The sequence below is a fragment of the Poecilia reticulata genome, chromosome 15 (assembly GCF_904066995.2).
Source record: "Poecilia reticulata chromosome 15, P_reticulata-male-v2, whole genome shotgun sequence".
NCBI classification, from domain to species: Eukaryota; Metazoa; Chordata; class Actinopteri; order Cyprinodontiformes; family Poeciliidae; genus Poecilia; species Poecilia reticulata.
Window position 1 is genome coordinate 15,108,031 of NC_088844.1, and position 14,608 is coordinate 15,122,638.

At 39.9% G+C, this 14,608-nt stretch overlaps 1 protein-coding gene across 24 annotated transcripts in view; it reads right to left on the reverse strand.

Moving 5' to 3' along the window:
- kcnma1a (potassium large conductance calcium-activated channel, subfamily M, alpha member 1a) overlaps positions 1–14,608 on the reverse strand; it is a 166,117-nt gene that overhangs the window by 48,804 nt on the left and 102,705 nt on the right. For 18 of the 24 annotated variants that reach the window (XM_081616491.1, XM_081616490.1, XM_017308918.2 and 15 more), the window contains exons 10-18: positions 12,736–12,846; positions 12,519–12,624; positions 12,244–12,259; positions 5,533–5,599; positions 5,373–5,442; positions 4,124–4,279; positions 3,529–3,638; positions 3,334–3,402; positions 506–517 (exon numbers count right to left, since the gene is read on the reverse strand). In XM_081616491.1, the coding sequence (XP_081472617.1) occupies positions 506–517; positions 3,334–3,402; positions 3,529–3,638; positions 4,124–4,279; positions 5,373–5,442; positions 5,533–5,599; positions 12,244–12,259; positions 12,519–12,624; positions 12,736–12,846 (717 nt within the window). The remainder of the gene's footprint in view (positions 1–505; positions 518–3,333; positions 3,403–3,528; positions 3,639–4,123; positions 4,280–5,372; positions 5,443–5,532; positions 5,600–12,243; positions 12,260–12,518; positions 12,625–12,735; positions 12,847–14,608) is intronic. The other 6 variants (XM_081616492.1, XM_017308934.2, XM_008429441.3 and 3 more) reach the window with 1 other exon arrangement.

The following is a 14,608-nucleotide window of genomic DNA, read 5'->3' on the forward strand; positions in this document are numbered from 1 at the left end:
ATGTTTGCACATAAGCTAAAACACTGATTCTGAGACGAAGAACCACAAAGTACTGCTTTGACACTGATATAAAAACACCAATGCGTGGAATGCTGATCTTCTCTGAGAAAACACACATAAAAAGGGTTTCAACTGAGCAACACTGAAAAAAAAAAAAAACTGAACGTGAAGAAAAAAGAAAATCAATTAAGAAGGTTAAGGACAAAACTGAAAAAAGACCAAAATCGAGGTAGATATGAAGAGGGTGAGAGTTTGGCCTTTGGTACACCGACAACAGCAAAGACAAAGAAACAGCACTTCTACAAACATTTCCAATTTATCTATCCTCTCTCTCTGCCTGCAAAGAAGTTAGTGCATTAAGCACAAGGGACACCAAAGAAAATCAGAAAAAAAGAGGCCTGTGACATAGTGTTTGGAAAAATATCCTTGGGGGGAAACTCCCAAAGTCTTTAAAGTGGTGGAGATTGGGTGGAACTTTGGAAGTAAGATAAGGTAGAGGGCATACCGCTTTCGGCTTCTGCAAACAACAAGAAAAAATCTCAAATCAAACAGTTATCATTGACATAAAAAGAAGAGGATAATGTAACTGTTGCTACATAATTCTCTGCATGTTCACTAAATAGCCCTTATATGGCAGCATTTGACGCCGGTCCGAAGCTGAAGTCTTTGCTCCTAAAAATGACCTTATGATTACTTTAAAAAAAATGTAAAGGTTCTGTAAAGATAGATTATCTTTAACAATTGCATAGTGGCACATATTTTGTAGGCAGTTCATGGAAAGGCCAGAGAACACATAAGAAAAGAAGACCATGATGTCATTAAACTCAATATACAGTGGCTATCAAAAAAAGTATGATGATGTTAAACACCCAAGTTTTAGGATAAAAATAAAGTCCATAAAAATGCATTACTTTTTTTTTTAATACTTTCTATATGAAAAAGGGACAAGGGGTTCAAATGAAAACAAACAAATCTGTGAGAGGGGAAATGCAACAAAGTAAAGCTTCAACAAACTGGATGCACATGTGTGACATCTTTAAAGTAGATTTTAGTTTTAGTTTTTTTGAGTTCACAGCTCCCAACAATTACAGTCAATTTAACTAACCTATAATAATGTTATCTAGTGCTGCAGTTTGCAGAGAGGCAAAGGAATCAAAAGAACATAAAAGTCGCTCCAAAACAGATAGAAATATGATGCAAAAATGGTCAGCCCGGTTGAAAAAAGTTAAAGAAGCTTTAACTTCTGGGCCACAATTCCAAACAACACTGTGCATCACAAAAATAACACCACACAGAAACATGGTGGTGCCAGTGGCATGATCTGGGATTATTTGCTCTCAGATGAAGGTGACATTCAAGTCAAGAATGTGGAAATTATAAACTGGTATTAATACCAGTCAGTTTTTGATCAAAAATATAATACTTTGTCAGACAGCTGCAGGTGAACATGAATTTTGTTTTTTAGCATTACAGTAAGTCCAAACACACGTCCAACTCAACAAATGATTGATTCACAACACGTCCGTCTATGAAGTAAGTATTTCAAAGGTTGCAGTATGGGATGCTGATGGACTCCTATCAAACAAATGCACATGAATACAGATTATTGTAAGCTCTTATTTTACTAATATGTTTACTTTACATTTTTATATTAAACAGGGTTGTTTGTATTTTAGTTGATTTATTGGTTGTTTCTCAAACTGAAGAAAACAAAGATGTGGAATAATGAATCGTGGTAAAAAAAAAAATTAAATCACAAATACTAGATATTTTAACAAGGGTGTGTTCTTTGAAAGCCACTGTAAAAGGGATCTGTTTAAAGTGAATCAATTCGAAAGAAATGCGAGCAAACAGCATCATGTTATAAAAATGTTAGTATAAAATGAAGCACTAATGTCAAAATGAGCATTTCTGTAAATGGACATTATCATGCAGCTTTGTCAGAACACACACACAAAAAAAACATTTCACACAGGCGAAATGGGGAGGGGTGGGAAGGATTTGGCAATTGAGGTAACAGGGAAAAAAAAACACTTTGTGTTGTCATGTAGTATACACTAAGGCAGAGTAGGCTGTAATCAAACACTCTCAAAGGGAACACTATACAGTTAACTTTGGGAAACAATGTGAAATTTGATTGCTCAGCGTACTTACAATGTAAATCTGTAAATGGTATTGATTACAATAGGAAGGTTTTAATGCAACCACTTCTTAGTTGTCTAAAACTATTTCTCAATACAATTAAGCTCAAAGATTTTCATGTGTCTAGCAGTTTTAAATTAATCTTTTTAGTGGCCTAGTCAGACTCCTGACTTGAATCTAATAGTCTGTGGTGGGAGAAAAACTTAGAGCTCATCACCAAATATAAATAATCAACTTATCAGTAGAAATAGGCAAAAAGCTGGTTAGCAAAGTTTCCATTGCTGTAATGGTAATAAAGATTTCTCTACTGATTATTAAAAGGCATATTACAGGAGTTTATTGTGTAAAAACAAACTATTTTTGAGCTTAATTTCATGTTATAATGTTATCGACTCATAACAAACATACCTGGTGAGTTGCTTTGATTCTTTCATATTTGAAGAATCTTTGAATCTCCAGTGGCAGATATTTACGGGTGCCTAAATGCTTTCTGTCACAAAGCACCGCCTATTTCCACAAAGCTCTTCCTTGGTTCTCCAGACTACAGGCTTTCAACCCACAGCACACACTGCGTGCCTTCCCACTCAGTTCCACTAGACTAGCAACTACGACAATTGGCAAACACCTGGTAAAACTGCAAGTCTACTGAGATTGTCATGCAATCTAATTGTCAGTCCAACACTCTAGGAATAGTTGCCAACGACCTAAAGAGGAACAATATCATGAAGACAGTTAAAGGTCGGAAAGAGTAGGGGCTTCTTAAAAAGACAGAGGCCAATTTTTAAGGAGTTCAATTTCTTTTAAGTTATGCTTGATATGTTTTAAGTTATGCTATACAGCATTTTTATAATAACTGAAGGTAGCCTATTTACTCGATTGTGCTATAAAATTCCAATACACCTGGAAAATATATAATAAAATACATAAAACCCTCCGAGTCATTTTTGACATATTTTTTCATAATATGTAAATGAAAAGCAGTAAATGTATTTCAGATTTCCTACTCCTATTTGTGTTTTTGTTGTCTATTGAGAGATGCCATTTCCAATCAGAATGCGACTATTTCAAAATCAGTTTCATTAAGTCTGAGGACACATCTACTACAAGACTATCCAATGATTACAGCTGGAAACAAACCCCTAAGAAGTTTAGTTACCACACAGATGTGACAGAAACATTCACTTCACAAACCTGCTCTCTCTCTGCTCAGACTTGAATTCAATGGCAATAAGCAACAGCTTCAACTTCACATAGCACAGCCTGGAAAACAAAAACACTGGATTAGAGAAGAAATATACAAAAGCACTTGATGTTTTTGAGCATTACATGTCTGTTGTCATTTGGATTTTTTAGAAAACACAACTTTTTGCAAAGAGTGATACTCACTCGCACACAGTGGGGAAGGAGAGGCCTACGAAGGCACTGGACAAATACTCTGTGTACATCTCATTAGCCACTCCTTCTAGGTAATACTTCTGCCATGTGTCCTCCTCAATCTGAGAAGAAAAAGCATGGAAACCCCATATGTGGATTTTAAAAAAAAATATGGTAAGAAAAAAAGCAGCACTGTTTCCCTTCCAACATCTGTTCAATGTGGACTGCAGATGTTCTCCTGCAAAGCATCAGCCAGGTCATTATTAGATGATCCATCATCTTTATGACATGAAAACGGGTCTTCAATAGAAGCAACCACCATAGTGTTGGGCCAAAGAAACACTGAACAGATTCCAGATGAGTTGTTACCAAAAAAACACAAGCCAAAATGACTGTAAACACTGCAATGAAAGCCTTCCTCTGCACAAGTATGGTGAAATTCCCACAGACCTGGCCCATCCGTCACCAGATAAGATATAAAACAGTGGTTGTGTTAGCCTCATCTTCAATCATGTCCAAAAACCATCTCCAGAGTACTGAGAATGAAATCTGTGACACTTTGGTGTGTTCAGATGACAAGACGAGTAAATCTGTTCCTGTGAGTTACCTCAATGAAGGACCTCATAGAGAAGAGATTGGCCAGCATGGTCGACAGGCCCTGGGCCAGACAGCTCTGGGCAATGAAACCAGCCTTCAGCTCAGCCAGGCATATAGCATCATCACCTTCCTTCCAGTTCCAGCTGGGAATGTTCAGCAGATGGGCCTTCAGAGCAGGAGAGGCAGAAAGGTCGTAAAACAAAGAAGACCATAGAAACGTTTGGTTCAGACACTGCTCAAGGAACAGTTCGTTTTGGCAAACAGCTGATACAATCTGGACATTTATACGATCAATTTAATGTTTGACTTAACTGACAGCTAGAAAACTGCCATTTTATACGAACATAGCCAGTTTAGCTGGCCGTAGTAAACTGTAGCAAACGCCCAAGATTATTTAAAGGGCTCTTTCTATATCTAAACATCTTACGAATGTGAAAATACAAAGCACACATGGGACAACCAACAGCTGGTTAGCCAACTCAAAACAGCACAAAGCCTGAATTTCTATTACAAGTGCAGAATCAAGCTATAAAATATATATTTTTTTATTTATAATTTGTCCTCATTGAATATACAATTAACATTAAATCAATCAAATACATCATTCTAAAGGTGCAGTATTTTGTATTTTATGTAAATAGCTGAAGAAAATTACAAAATATAAGATTATCCTTGGGCTGATAGTACAACATCTTAATTTTAATATAAAAAACAAAAACCCAGAATTCTTTTTATTTTTTAATTTTTTTTACATATTTCTGATTTCACTTGTTTCTGCCCTCACAATTACACTGATACTCCAGTCTAGTAGGCATCATAAAGCACCGGGTTTGACTGCCAGCCACAAAGAAAATGCTCAGTTATATCACATATATATTTGGTTTGATTCTGTCATATAAATTTATTTGAGCTGAACTGATAAATATTGCTATTTAATGTGATAATCAAGTTTGATTAATTGCACCAGTGCACTCCTTTAAACTCATATTATACTCTGCTGTAGCACAAACTGTATGTGAAAATACTCTTGATCTTAGCCATTCATCATATCAGTAAGTGCTTAAGTGGTTTTCAAAACACTACTTTGCTCCTACAGCTTTAAAATTAGCAAATAGTTTTTAAATGACCATTGTTAAAAATGGTCATTTTTAGCAATGGCCATAAAATCATGACAAAACATTGTCATGATTTTAATGTGCTATGGAGCTCAAGAGAAACACAGTGAAATCTTACATACTGATAAGTGTTTTAACACTTACCTTATTGTGATACTGTAGCATCTGTGTTATTATTCTGATCTTGGGATGATAGTTCTTGATGGATATGACCCTTGAAGAACAACCGCAGAGATTCACCATCGAAATGTAACACATAAACAAATTATTTCGTACCGATTTCACTTTCCACAGGACATTATACCTCATGATGTTAGAAGCGTCTTCAGCATCAGGATCTGCACAATACTTGTTGGCCAAAATTAGACAGGCATCCTGTCAGGTTCAAACACTAGACATTTCTTACACACTGCAAAAAACAGAGACAAAGAGTCAGTGATGAGTTTCTTACTCGCGAGGAGAGTGCGCAGAGAATGCTTCAGTTACAATCTCCGACCAACACTCTGAAGTTTCTCTGCTCGCCTCGCTCTTTTATTAGATCAGGAATGCCCTAATTACATGGAGCTAAGGGGGGGGGGAAGTATACTCTGTTTGACACAGCAAACTCTTATCCATATAAGATAACTTGAACAGCACATTCTCCTCGAGGTCGTTGGGGTGTGTTCTTGTTCTGCCGCTATCTTCTGCAACACAAGAAGTGAACGAACAACAGACAGAACAAACTTCTAAAAGTGGCATAACACTATAAGCTTCATATAAGAAAGATTAAATAATAATTCTAACATTTCCCTCCTGTTTATGCCATTTTTAGCCAGATCTAGTCCTTACTCAATAACTTCTTTCGATTTTCTATTGGTAATTCATTAAGTGGTTCAAAACAGGTACACTCAGAGGGAAAAGGACACATTCACACCTTACATCATTAACATTGTATTTACAAGTTCAACATAGGAACATTTGAGTCAAGATACAAGTCTGGAAAGTTGAGAGACATTTCATCTTCTTCATCACTGGACTCTGCATCTGTTACATTTTTATTGTCGTCAGGAGGAAGGAGAGAATACAACAACATCCACACAAGGTCAGTATTGCTGCAAACACAGCTATGGGAATTAAGACAGAGACTATTAGTCGTTGATATTGGCCGTATATATTACCCAAACCGTCCCACATTTCTGTATCAGCTCCAGAGTGGTCTTTCATTTTTGCTGTTTAGGGCCCTCAACCCATCCGAGGCCTTTGTGAGGCTGCCATCTGCAGCGGGGTTTGTTGGGGACAAGGGCGGAGCACTGCTCCCCAAAAAGGGCGCAGACCCCACCCCTCTCAGCCAACAAACATGTCACAGCAATGCGGTTTTGGAAAGCCATCAGGGAGGTAGCTGACAGTTGCTCGTGGACGGCTGAGAAACCTTGCTCTGTTTTGTTACCTAACCTCTGGACATTGTAATGGATGTAGTTTTATTCTATCAACATTTTTATTTATAGTACACCACCACCAGATGTCACTACGGGATAATGGTTTGAAATACCGAGTAACGTTTACTATAGTCGAACAATTTCCTGAATTCTCATTCATTTAGGAGCGTTGCTGGGACCACTCTCAAAGTGGTCGTGGACCCATACATATCACACAGTCCCCTTGTGGAACTTTTGCAGCTTGTTCTATCATTAGAAGCCAGTTATTGCTTCGGCTGGTAACTCCTGTGGTTATTCTAATTAGCTCATCTACATCAACATCATCATCTGCATTGAATATAGTCATTACAGAACTTGCGAGTTTAGTTGAGTGTGGGCCCGCCACCACTACGCCTGGGGAGGAGTTATTTGACTCTGTGATGTTCTGGCACAGGGAAAATCATTTTATAGGGGTCTTTTCCACTTTTCTCAATCCACAAAGAGAAATAGAAACAAGGAACATCACTTTTGAAAGGAATCGGATTGTTTGTGGTGTTTATGATTATTTTTAGCTCTTTATTGATTTTTTCCCAGATGCATAACTTTAGCCCAGTACTGTGCTTTGGTATTTATCTTTGGATTTGGCCTCCAGCTATCCCCTGTGTAGGCGAAAACATGTTCCCATTGTACACTGCGAACAGCGTCCCGTGACGCCATGTACCAATCATAACCTGCCCAGGCATTTCCTGGGTAGCCCCCAATATTGATCTTATTCAGGTCTAGGGAAACACAGTTGCCAATCTGGATGCATTAACACACAGGTAGATTTCATCTACAACCTCTTCACCTGACCCTTTACAGGGATTTTCCATGTCCCTAACTTTGGACACCACGTGCAACTCTTCCCAGGTGGCATCCATACTTCTCGGTGTTATGTGTTCTTCTCTTACTTTTGTTTCATACCGAAATAACAGGAGAACTGCAATGTTTATAACTGCAGCTCCTACACCAAGGATCACCCTTTTTTTTTATTTTTATTTTTTTATTAGTGGTCATCATGTTTTATGTTTTGATTCCCTTCCTAAAAACCCCTCGGCAGAGTTGTGGACTATCTTCACCGGTTTGAGACAACTGTATACTAGAAATACAGTTCCCTTTGTACCACGGGCTTCCTCTGGGGGTCTAACTGAAGGTAGGCAAAACTTTGTTCCTAAGAGAGTTATTTTAGTCATCATTTTGTATTATCAGTTTACAATGTGCTAAGTGGATCCATGTGTTTCTTTCTGCTATCTTAACTGCAGTTCCTGTGGTCAACAAGACCTGATAGGGACCTTCCCACTTTGGTGATTTTCTCATATAGTTTTTTTCATATAGTCTGCTAAGTTAGGTTCATCCTCTGCTTCCCATTCATTCTTGAATAATGGAAGTCTGTACGGTCTCCCAAATAGTGTTTCATAAGGTGTTAGCCCTGATGTACTAGTGATGTTTATATACATTTTAACTAGGTCCAAACACCGTGTCCAGGGCCTTCCTGTTTCTTCCATACACTCCTTTAATCTATTTTTTATAGTACCATTCATTTTTTCTACCAGTCCTGCACTTTGTGGGTGGTAGCTGCAGTGGTTTTTTTTTAAGTTTATGTGGAAGGCAGTTCCTATGTTTTTTACCACTTGGTTCACAAAGTGTGTACCATTATCACTATAGATTTTTTCTGGTATTCCATATCTGGGTATTATGTCTTTACATAGGGCTTTTGCCACTGTTAGGGCATCTGGTGTTTTAGTTGGGAACAGTTCTATCCATTTTGAAAATGAATCTATGATCACTAGACAGTACTTTTTCCCTTCACTTTGATTTAGTTCTATAAAGTCCATGTGTATACTCTGGAAAGGATAGTTAGGTGTTGGAAACCTCCCTCGCTTTGGACGTAGATTACCTTGAGCATTGTGCTTAGCGCATATGAGGCAAGCTCTACAAAAATTTTTTTGAATATAGATTAAAACCATAGGTTGTATAATGCTGATTTACTAATCCTACCATCCCTCCTGTTGAGACATGTGTTTTCCCATGGCTCAATATTGCTGCCCATTTATATAGATTTTTTTGGTAGGATTGGTTTTCCTTCTGGTCAGATGTATAAGTCATTTTTACAGTTGCTCCACTTTTTATCCAGGTTTTTTGTTCTAGTGTGCTTGCTTGTTTTTGCATGTCTTTCAATATTTCATTATCGATTTGTTCTTCTGTGGACCACAGTACTTCTTTTTCTCCCATTGCTGCTTGCTTAGCTGTTTTATCTGCAAATGCATTTCCCAGTGAAACAGAATCAGTATTAGAGGTGTGTGCTGCACATTTGCCTATTGCTAATGTTTTTGGGAGTTTTACTGCTTTTAAAAGTTCTTTTAGCAGATCTGCATGTGTAGCAGGTTTTCCTGTAGAGGTAACCATTCCCCTATTTTGCCAATATTGTGCGAAGGTATGAGTTGTAGCAAACGCATACTGGCTGTCTGTATAAATTGTCACATCTTTTCCTTTCATTAGTTTGCAGGCTTCTGTTAATGCTATTAGTTCAGCAGCCTGAGCCGAGAAATGTTGTGGTAACGCCGCAGCTTTTAGCACTTTGCTCGATGTTACCACAGCATATCCCGTTCTAGTTTTCATCTTATCTCCATGCTTCTGGGTCAAAACCGAGGTCATAAATTTATCTCTGCTATCAACCATTTGGACAAACGGCTTCATGTAATCTGGAAGAGCTAGTGTTCCACTTCCCACTAATTCTTGTTTTATTTACAGAATGCTTCTTCACTTTCTGTGGTCCAACTCAGTTTATCTGTCATTTTCATTTCTGTAGTATAGATTAGTGCACTCAGAGGTGCAACTATCTCAGCATAATTTGGCACCCAACTTCTACAGTAGTTTGTCAGCCCTAAGAATGACATCATTTGTTTTTTTTTTTTTTTTCTGTGGCTTTGGAGCCTGTAGTATTGCTGTTTTTCTATCCTGTATTACTGTACGGCCCCCAGATGCTAGTTGGTGACCTAGATACTTTACTGCTGGCTGTACTAATTGGAGTTTATTTTTGTTGACCTTGTGTCCTTGTAGTAATAAGTGTTTCAATAGTGCCAGAGAGTCTATCAAACAATCTTCTTTGGTTTTTTGATGCTAGTAGAATGTCACCTACATACAACAGGATTTGGCTCCCTTTTGGGGTTCAAAAGTGGAGAGGCTGGCTGACATTCATTGAGAGTAGATTCCCCTTTATCATCAAAGTCACCACTGGCCTGTATCTCTCCTCGAAAAATAAGTACTCTTAAATTCAAAATTTCCTCTTCCCCTGTTTCAAGATCCTTTCTTTCTCAACATCATCTAGTCATGCTGATTGTTGGTGTTGGGAACTTCTACAGTCCTTTATTAGATGGCCCTCTTTTCCACACTTCCAACAAGCTCGAGTTTCTGGGTGTGGACCAAATCCTCGCCCCCTGCTCCGTCCTCTCCCACGTCCTCTGCTTCTACCTCTGTCCCTTCCTCCCTGGTAGAAAACCTCTGTTTCCTCCCCTTGGAAAAAGGTAGAAACCGGTGTGGATTTCTGTTTTCCTTTGGTCACTTTTTCTGCATGTAAGGCATGGTTAATGTAGTCTCCGAGTGTACTATTACCCATCCCTATGAAGTGTTTCAAAATCCATCCATTTATTTCTGGTCTAGATCCTGCATGTAATACATTTTTTAACTGCTGTCTGTAAACACCCTGCTCATTATTGTCCTCCTGTAGTCCACTATGGGTTTTAACACCTTTTCCATTCTCACTCTAAAATCATCAAATGATTCCTCAGGCTTCTGTTTGCATCTACCTGTTTCTGTATAGTTAGCCTGTCTATGGTACCTAGCTCTGATCCTGGTGAGCAACTCTCCCACTTTAGTATTCAGGTTTTCACTCCCCTGTTCCTCTGTTACTGGAGGGTCGCGTTGTCTATTTAAAGGATCATAATTTCCCTTTACATGATGCCAGTCGGGCCCTATAACCTGCATCCAGACCTGTTGTGTTTCGGCACCGTTTAGATAGTAGGTTTTTCTAAGATTCTCCATGTCTCCAAACATTGTTCTAAATCTTCTCTAGGATGTGGAATGCCACCTACTGCTCTCCTTATATATATACCTGTGGTACTTAACCTGCCATTAAAATCGTACTGCTTTACCCAGTAACAAAGCGGTTTTACTGCATCCTCATTTATTTTTTCAACTCTTTTCCATCCTTACTAGACAGGTCTTCTAAGACCTTCTGTTTATGTTTGCTTCCCCCTTTACCCATTTTGAACTAAATTTAGTCCAGTGTGGTCTCAACACCTGCTGTGTTCTAAACACTGGAAAATTTCAACAGGATGGTGATAAATAGATTGTGGTAAAACTCACTTCAACTCAGAGAGCGGAGTTTTCTTGTCTACAAACATCCACAAAATCTCACCATTTGTTCCCCGTTGTTTTGGTATAAAACTGTTTATCTAGTGATATTCAGTTTTCATTCACTCACACACACTTTCACACTTTTAAGTAGGACGCTCCTGTCCTTCGCGGAATTTAACTACCTAGTAGAGGACTCCCGCCGTCCTTTAGCAGGGGACGCCGCCGTCCCATACAGCATTTAACTAACTCAGAGAATTTAACTAACTTTTTCGACGTTTTAATGATGTAATGTTTATTATTATTATTATTTTTTCTTTCTCTCTTTCTCTCTGATTTTTCTGTTTTTATTTTAATTATGTAAAGCACTTTGAAATGCCTTGCTGCCGAAATGTGCCATACAAATAAAATTTGATTGATTTATTGATTGATAGAGTTAGGGGAGTCTGCCCTCCCGCGGACTTTAACTGCTTTTATTTTACCTGATAGTGCCTAGGATTCTCAGGGTTTTAATTTCTTACCAGAGGACGCCGCCGTCCCACACAGATTTTAACTTATAGTTAGAGGAGTGTGGCATCCGCGGACTTTAACTGGTTTTATTCCAATTTTTTACCGTTCCCATACATACTGGTTTTAAACTGAAACTACTCACTGTGTCTCCAGTCTCTGAGGAAAACCGTCAACCGTCGGACTCCAGCTCGTGAGAAAAAAGGACCAGTCCCGGAAAGGGTCTTAAATGCTGTGCACAGACTTCCTGGTTTTTTTTTACTCACTCGCTGGAATCGTCTGGTGTATCGGAATCCGGCTCGAAGGACCAATTAAATGTCAGGTTCAAACACTAGACATTTCTTACACACTGCAAAAAACAGAGACAAAGAGTCAGTAAATAGTTTTTACTCGCGAGGAGAGTGCCTCAGAGAAGCTTCAGTTACAATCTCCGACCAACACTCTGAAGTTTCTCTGCTCACCTCGCTCTTTTATTAGAGCAGGAATGCCCTAATTACATGGAGCTAAGGGGGGGGGAAGTATACTCTGTTTGACACAGCAAACTCTTATCCATATAAGATAACTTGAACAGCACATTCTCCTCGAGGTCGTTGGGGTGTGTTCTTGTTCTGCCGCTATCTTCTGCAACACAAGAAGTGAACGAACAACAGACAGAACAAACTTCTAAAAGTGGCATAACACTATAAGCTTCATATAAGAAAGATTAAATAATAATTCTAACACATCCGCTGACTCGATCTTTGTGGGAAGAACCAAATAAGCAAATGGTTTTAAAACACAATAATGGCAAACAGAATACATATTTTATCCAGTCTTTTGTTTTTACCACCATCTGTTTTTGAAAGCATGTTATTATTTTTTGCAAAATGCCTTTTTCAAACTTGAACGGTATGCAGAATGAATGCTCTCTATTTTCAAAAACTCAATTTAAAAGTAAGCTTGATCGTGGCTGTCTGAGTGTTGTTTGGATTTTGAGGGATTTGGTCAGGAATGATACCTTTACTCGGGCCAAATCATGAGGGTTGAGAACCGATCCCTGGTAGAACTCGACTTGAGTAAAATGGCGTTTGAACAAGGCTTCCAGCTCAAGATTAGGGGAAATACTATCATACAGAGAACACAATAAAAAGGATTAGAAAATGTGAGGACACCTTCTATAAAGCATAACATTCTGCACTGCCCTACATATTTGAAGAAGGAAAAGATGAACTTACTTATGGAGAAAAACAATTTCTACATTGACATCATCCCTGTCCTTGTGTAGGAAGTCTTTGAGGAAGTTGGAGACACTTTCGAGGGTAATATGACCACAGACCACAATGTGCCTGAAAGGGGGGAACACATCTTGAGTGGCCAGCATAAATCACTGCAGACACTGGCATGTCTCCCAAAGAAAATCAGACAAACCAAAGCAGTACAACATTAGCTCAAATAGAAAGTGAAAAAAGGCCTCAACCTCAATGTTAAGTAATGCATTTTCAAAGCAAACCAGTAACTGAATTATATCTTTGTTGCCATGTGAGTGAATCCCCTCACCCCCATTTAATGGAAGAAGTTAAATTCAGTGCAATCAAATACTTAACTCTGCACCACTACAGAAAATCTAAGATATAATCACAAATCCCACAATGCTTGGACTGTCATCCGTTCTCAATATAAAAACTGTCACTTCAGCCAAACCAGCCCTTTGTGAGCAGAAATGATTTTGACAAAGACATATACATCAATAACCCCGTGCTTTTATACAGCGCATTACTAAAACTCTCAAAATGATTCAGAGGCCTGTGGCTGACAGAGACTCTAAACAGGACCAGAGTATTTGGCAGCTCCTTGGCAACTTTCAGCATTATGACTGGGGAATCTGACAGAAAATGCGCAGAGCTGATTACAGCCAAAAAGGAGACAGGAGTTGCTTAAGATGGTTCTTAGGGTTAAGGCTGCGTCCCTGTTTTTCCTCTGAGTACCCTGCGATCAAGTGAAAAATGTTAACTGCTTTAGAAAGAAATTGAAATATTGTTATGTTTGACCATGTGGTGCTTCAGACAATTACTTTCTTTTTTTGTGCCACAAATCTAACCTGCTAAAGCTGTCTGGGGCTTTATGCCCCTGGTAGGGTCACCCAAGGCAGACAGGTCCTAGGTGAGGAACCAGACAAAGCGCAGCCTGAAGACCCCTTATGATGCACAACAACCTTGGATCTAGCGTTCCCTCGCCCGGACGCGGGTCACCGGGGTCCCACTCTGGAGCCAGGCCTGGAGGTGGGGCACGATGGCGAGCGCCTGGTGGCCAGGCTTTTACCCATGGAGCCCAGCTGGGCTCAGCCCGAAGAGGAGACGTGGGTCCCCCTTCCAATGGGCTCACCACCTGCCGGAGGGGCCAAAGGGGTTGGGTGCAGTGTGTAACGGGCAGCAGCTGAGGGAGGGGACCCTGGCGGTCTGATGCTCGGCTGCAGAAGCTGGCTCTTGGGACGTGCAACGTCACCTCTCTGGTGGGGAAGGAACCGGAGCTAATGTGCGAGGCTGAGAGGTTTTGGCTAGAAATAGTTGGTCTCACCTCGATGCATGGCTCTGGTTCTGGAACCAGTCTCCTTGAGAGGGGCTGGACATACTTCCACTCTGGAGTTGCCCACGGTGAGAGGCGCAGGGCAGGAGTGGGCATACTTGTTGCCCCCATCTCGGCGCCTGTACGTTGGGGTTTACCCCGGTGAACGAGAGAGTAGCCTCCCTCCGCCTACAGGTGGGGGGACGGGTTCTGACTGTTGTCTGTGCTTACGGGCCGAACAACAGTTCAGATTACCCACCCATTTTGGAGTCCTTAGAGGCGGTACTGGAGAGTGCCCCTCCTGGGGACTCCCTTGTTCTACTGGGGGACTTCAACGCTCACGTGGGCAATGACGGTGAGACCTGGAGGGGTGTGGTTGGGAGGAACGGCCCCCCCGATCTGAACTCGAGTGGTGTTCTGATGTTGAACTTCTGTGCTCATCACGGATTGTCCATCACGAACACCATGTTCAATTATAAGGGTGTCCATATGTGCAGTTGGCACCAGGACACCCTAGGCAGCAGTTCGTTGATCGATTTTGTCATT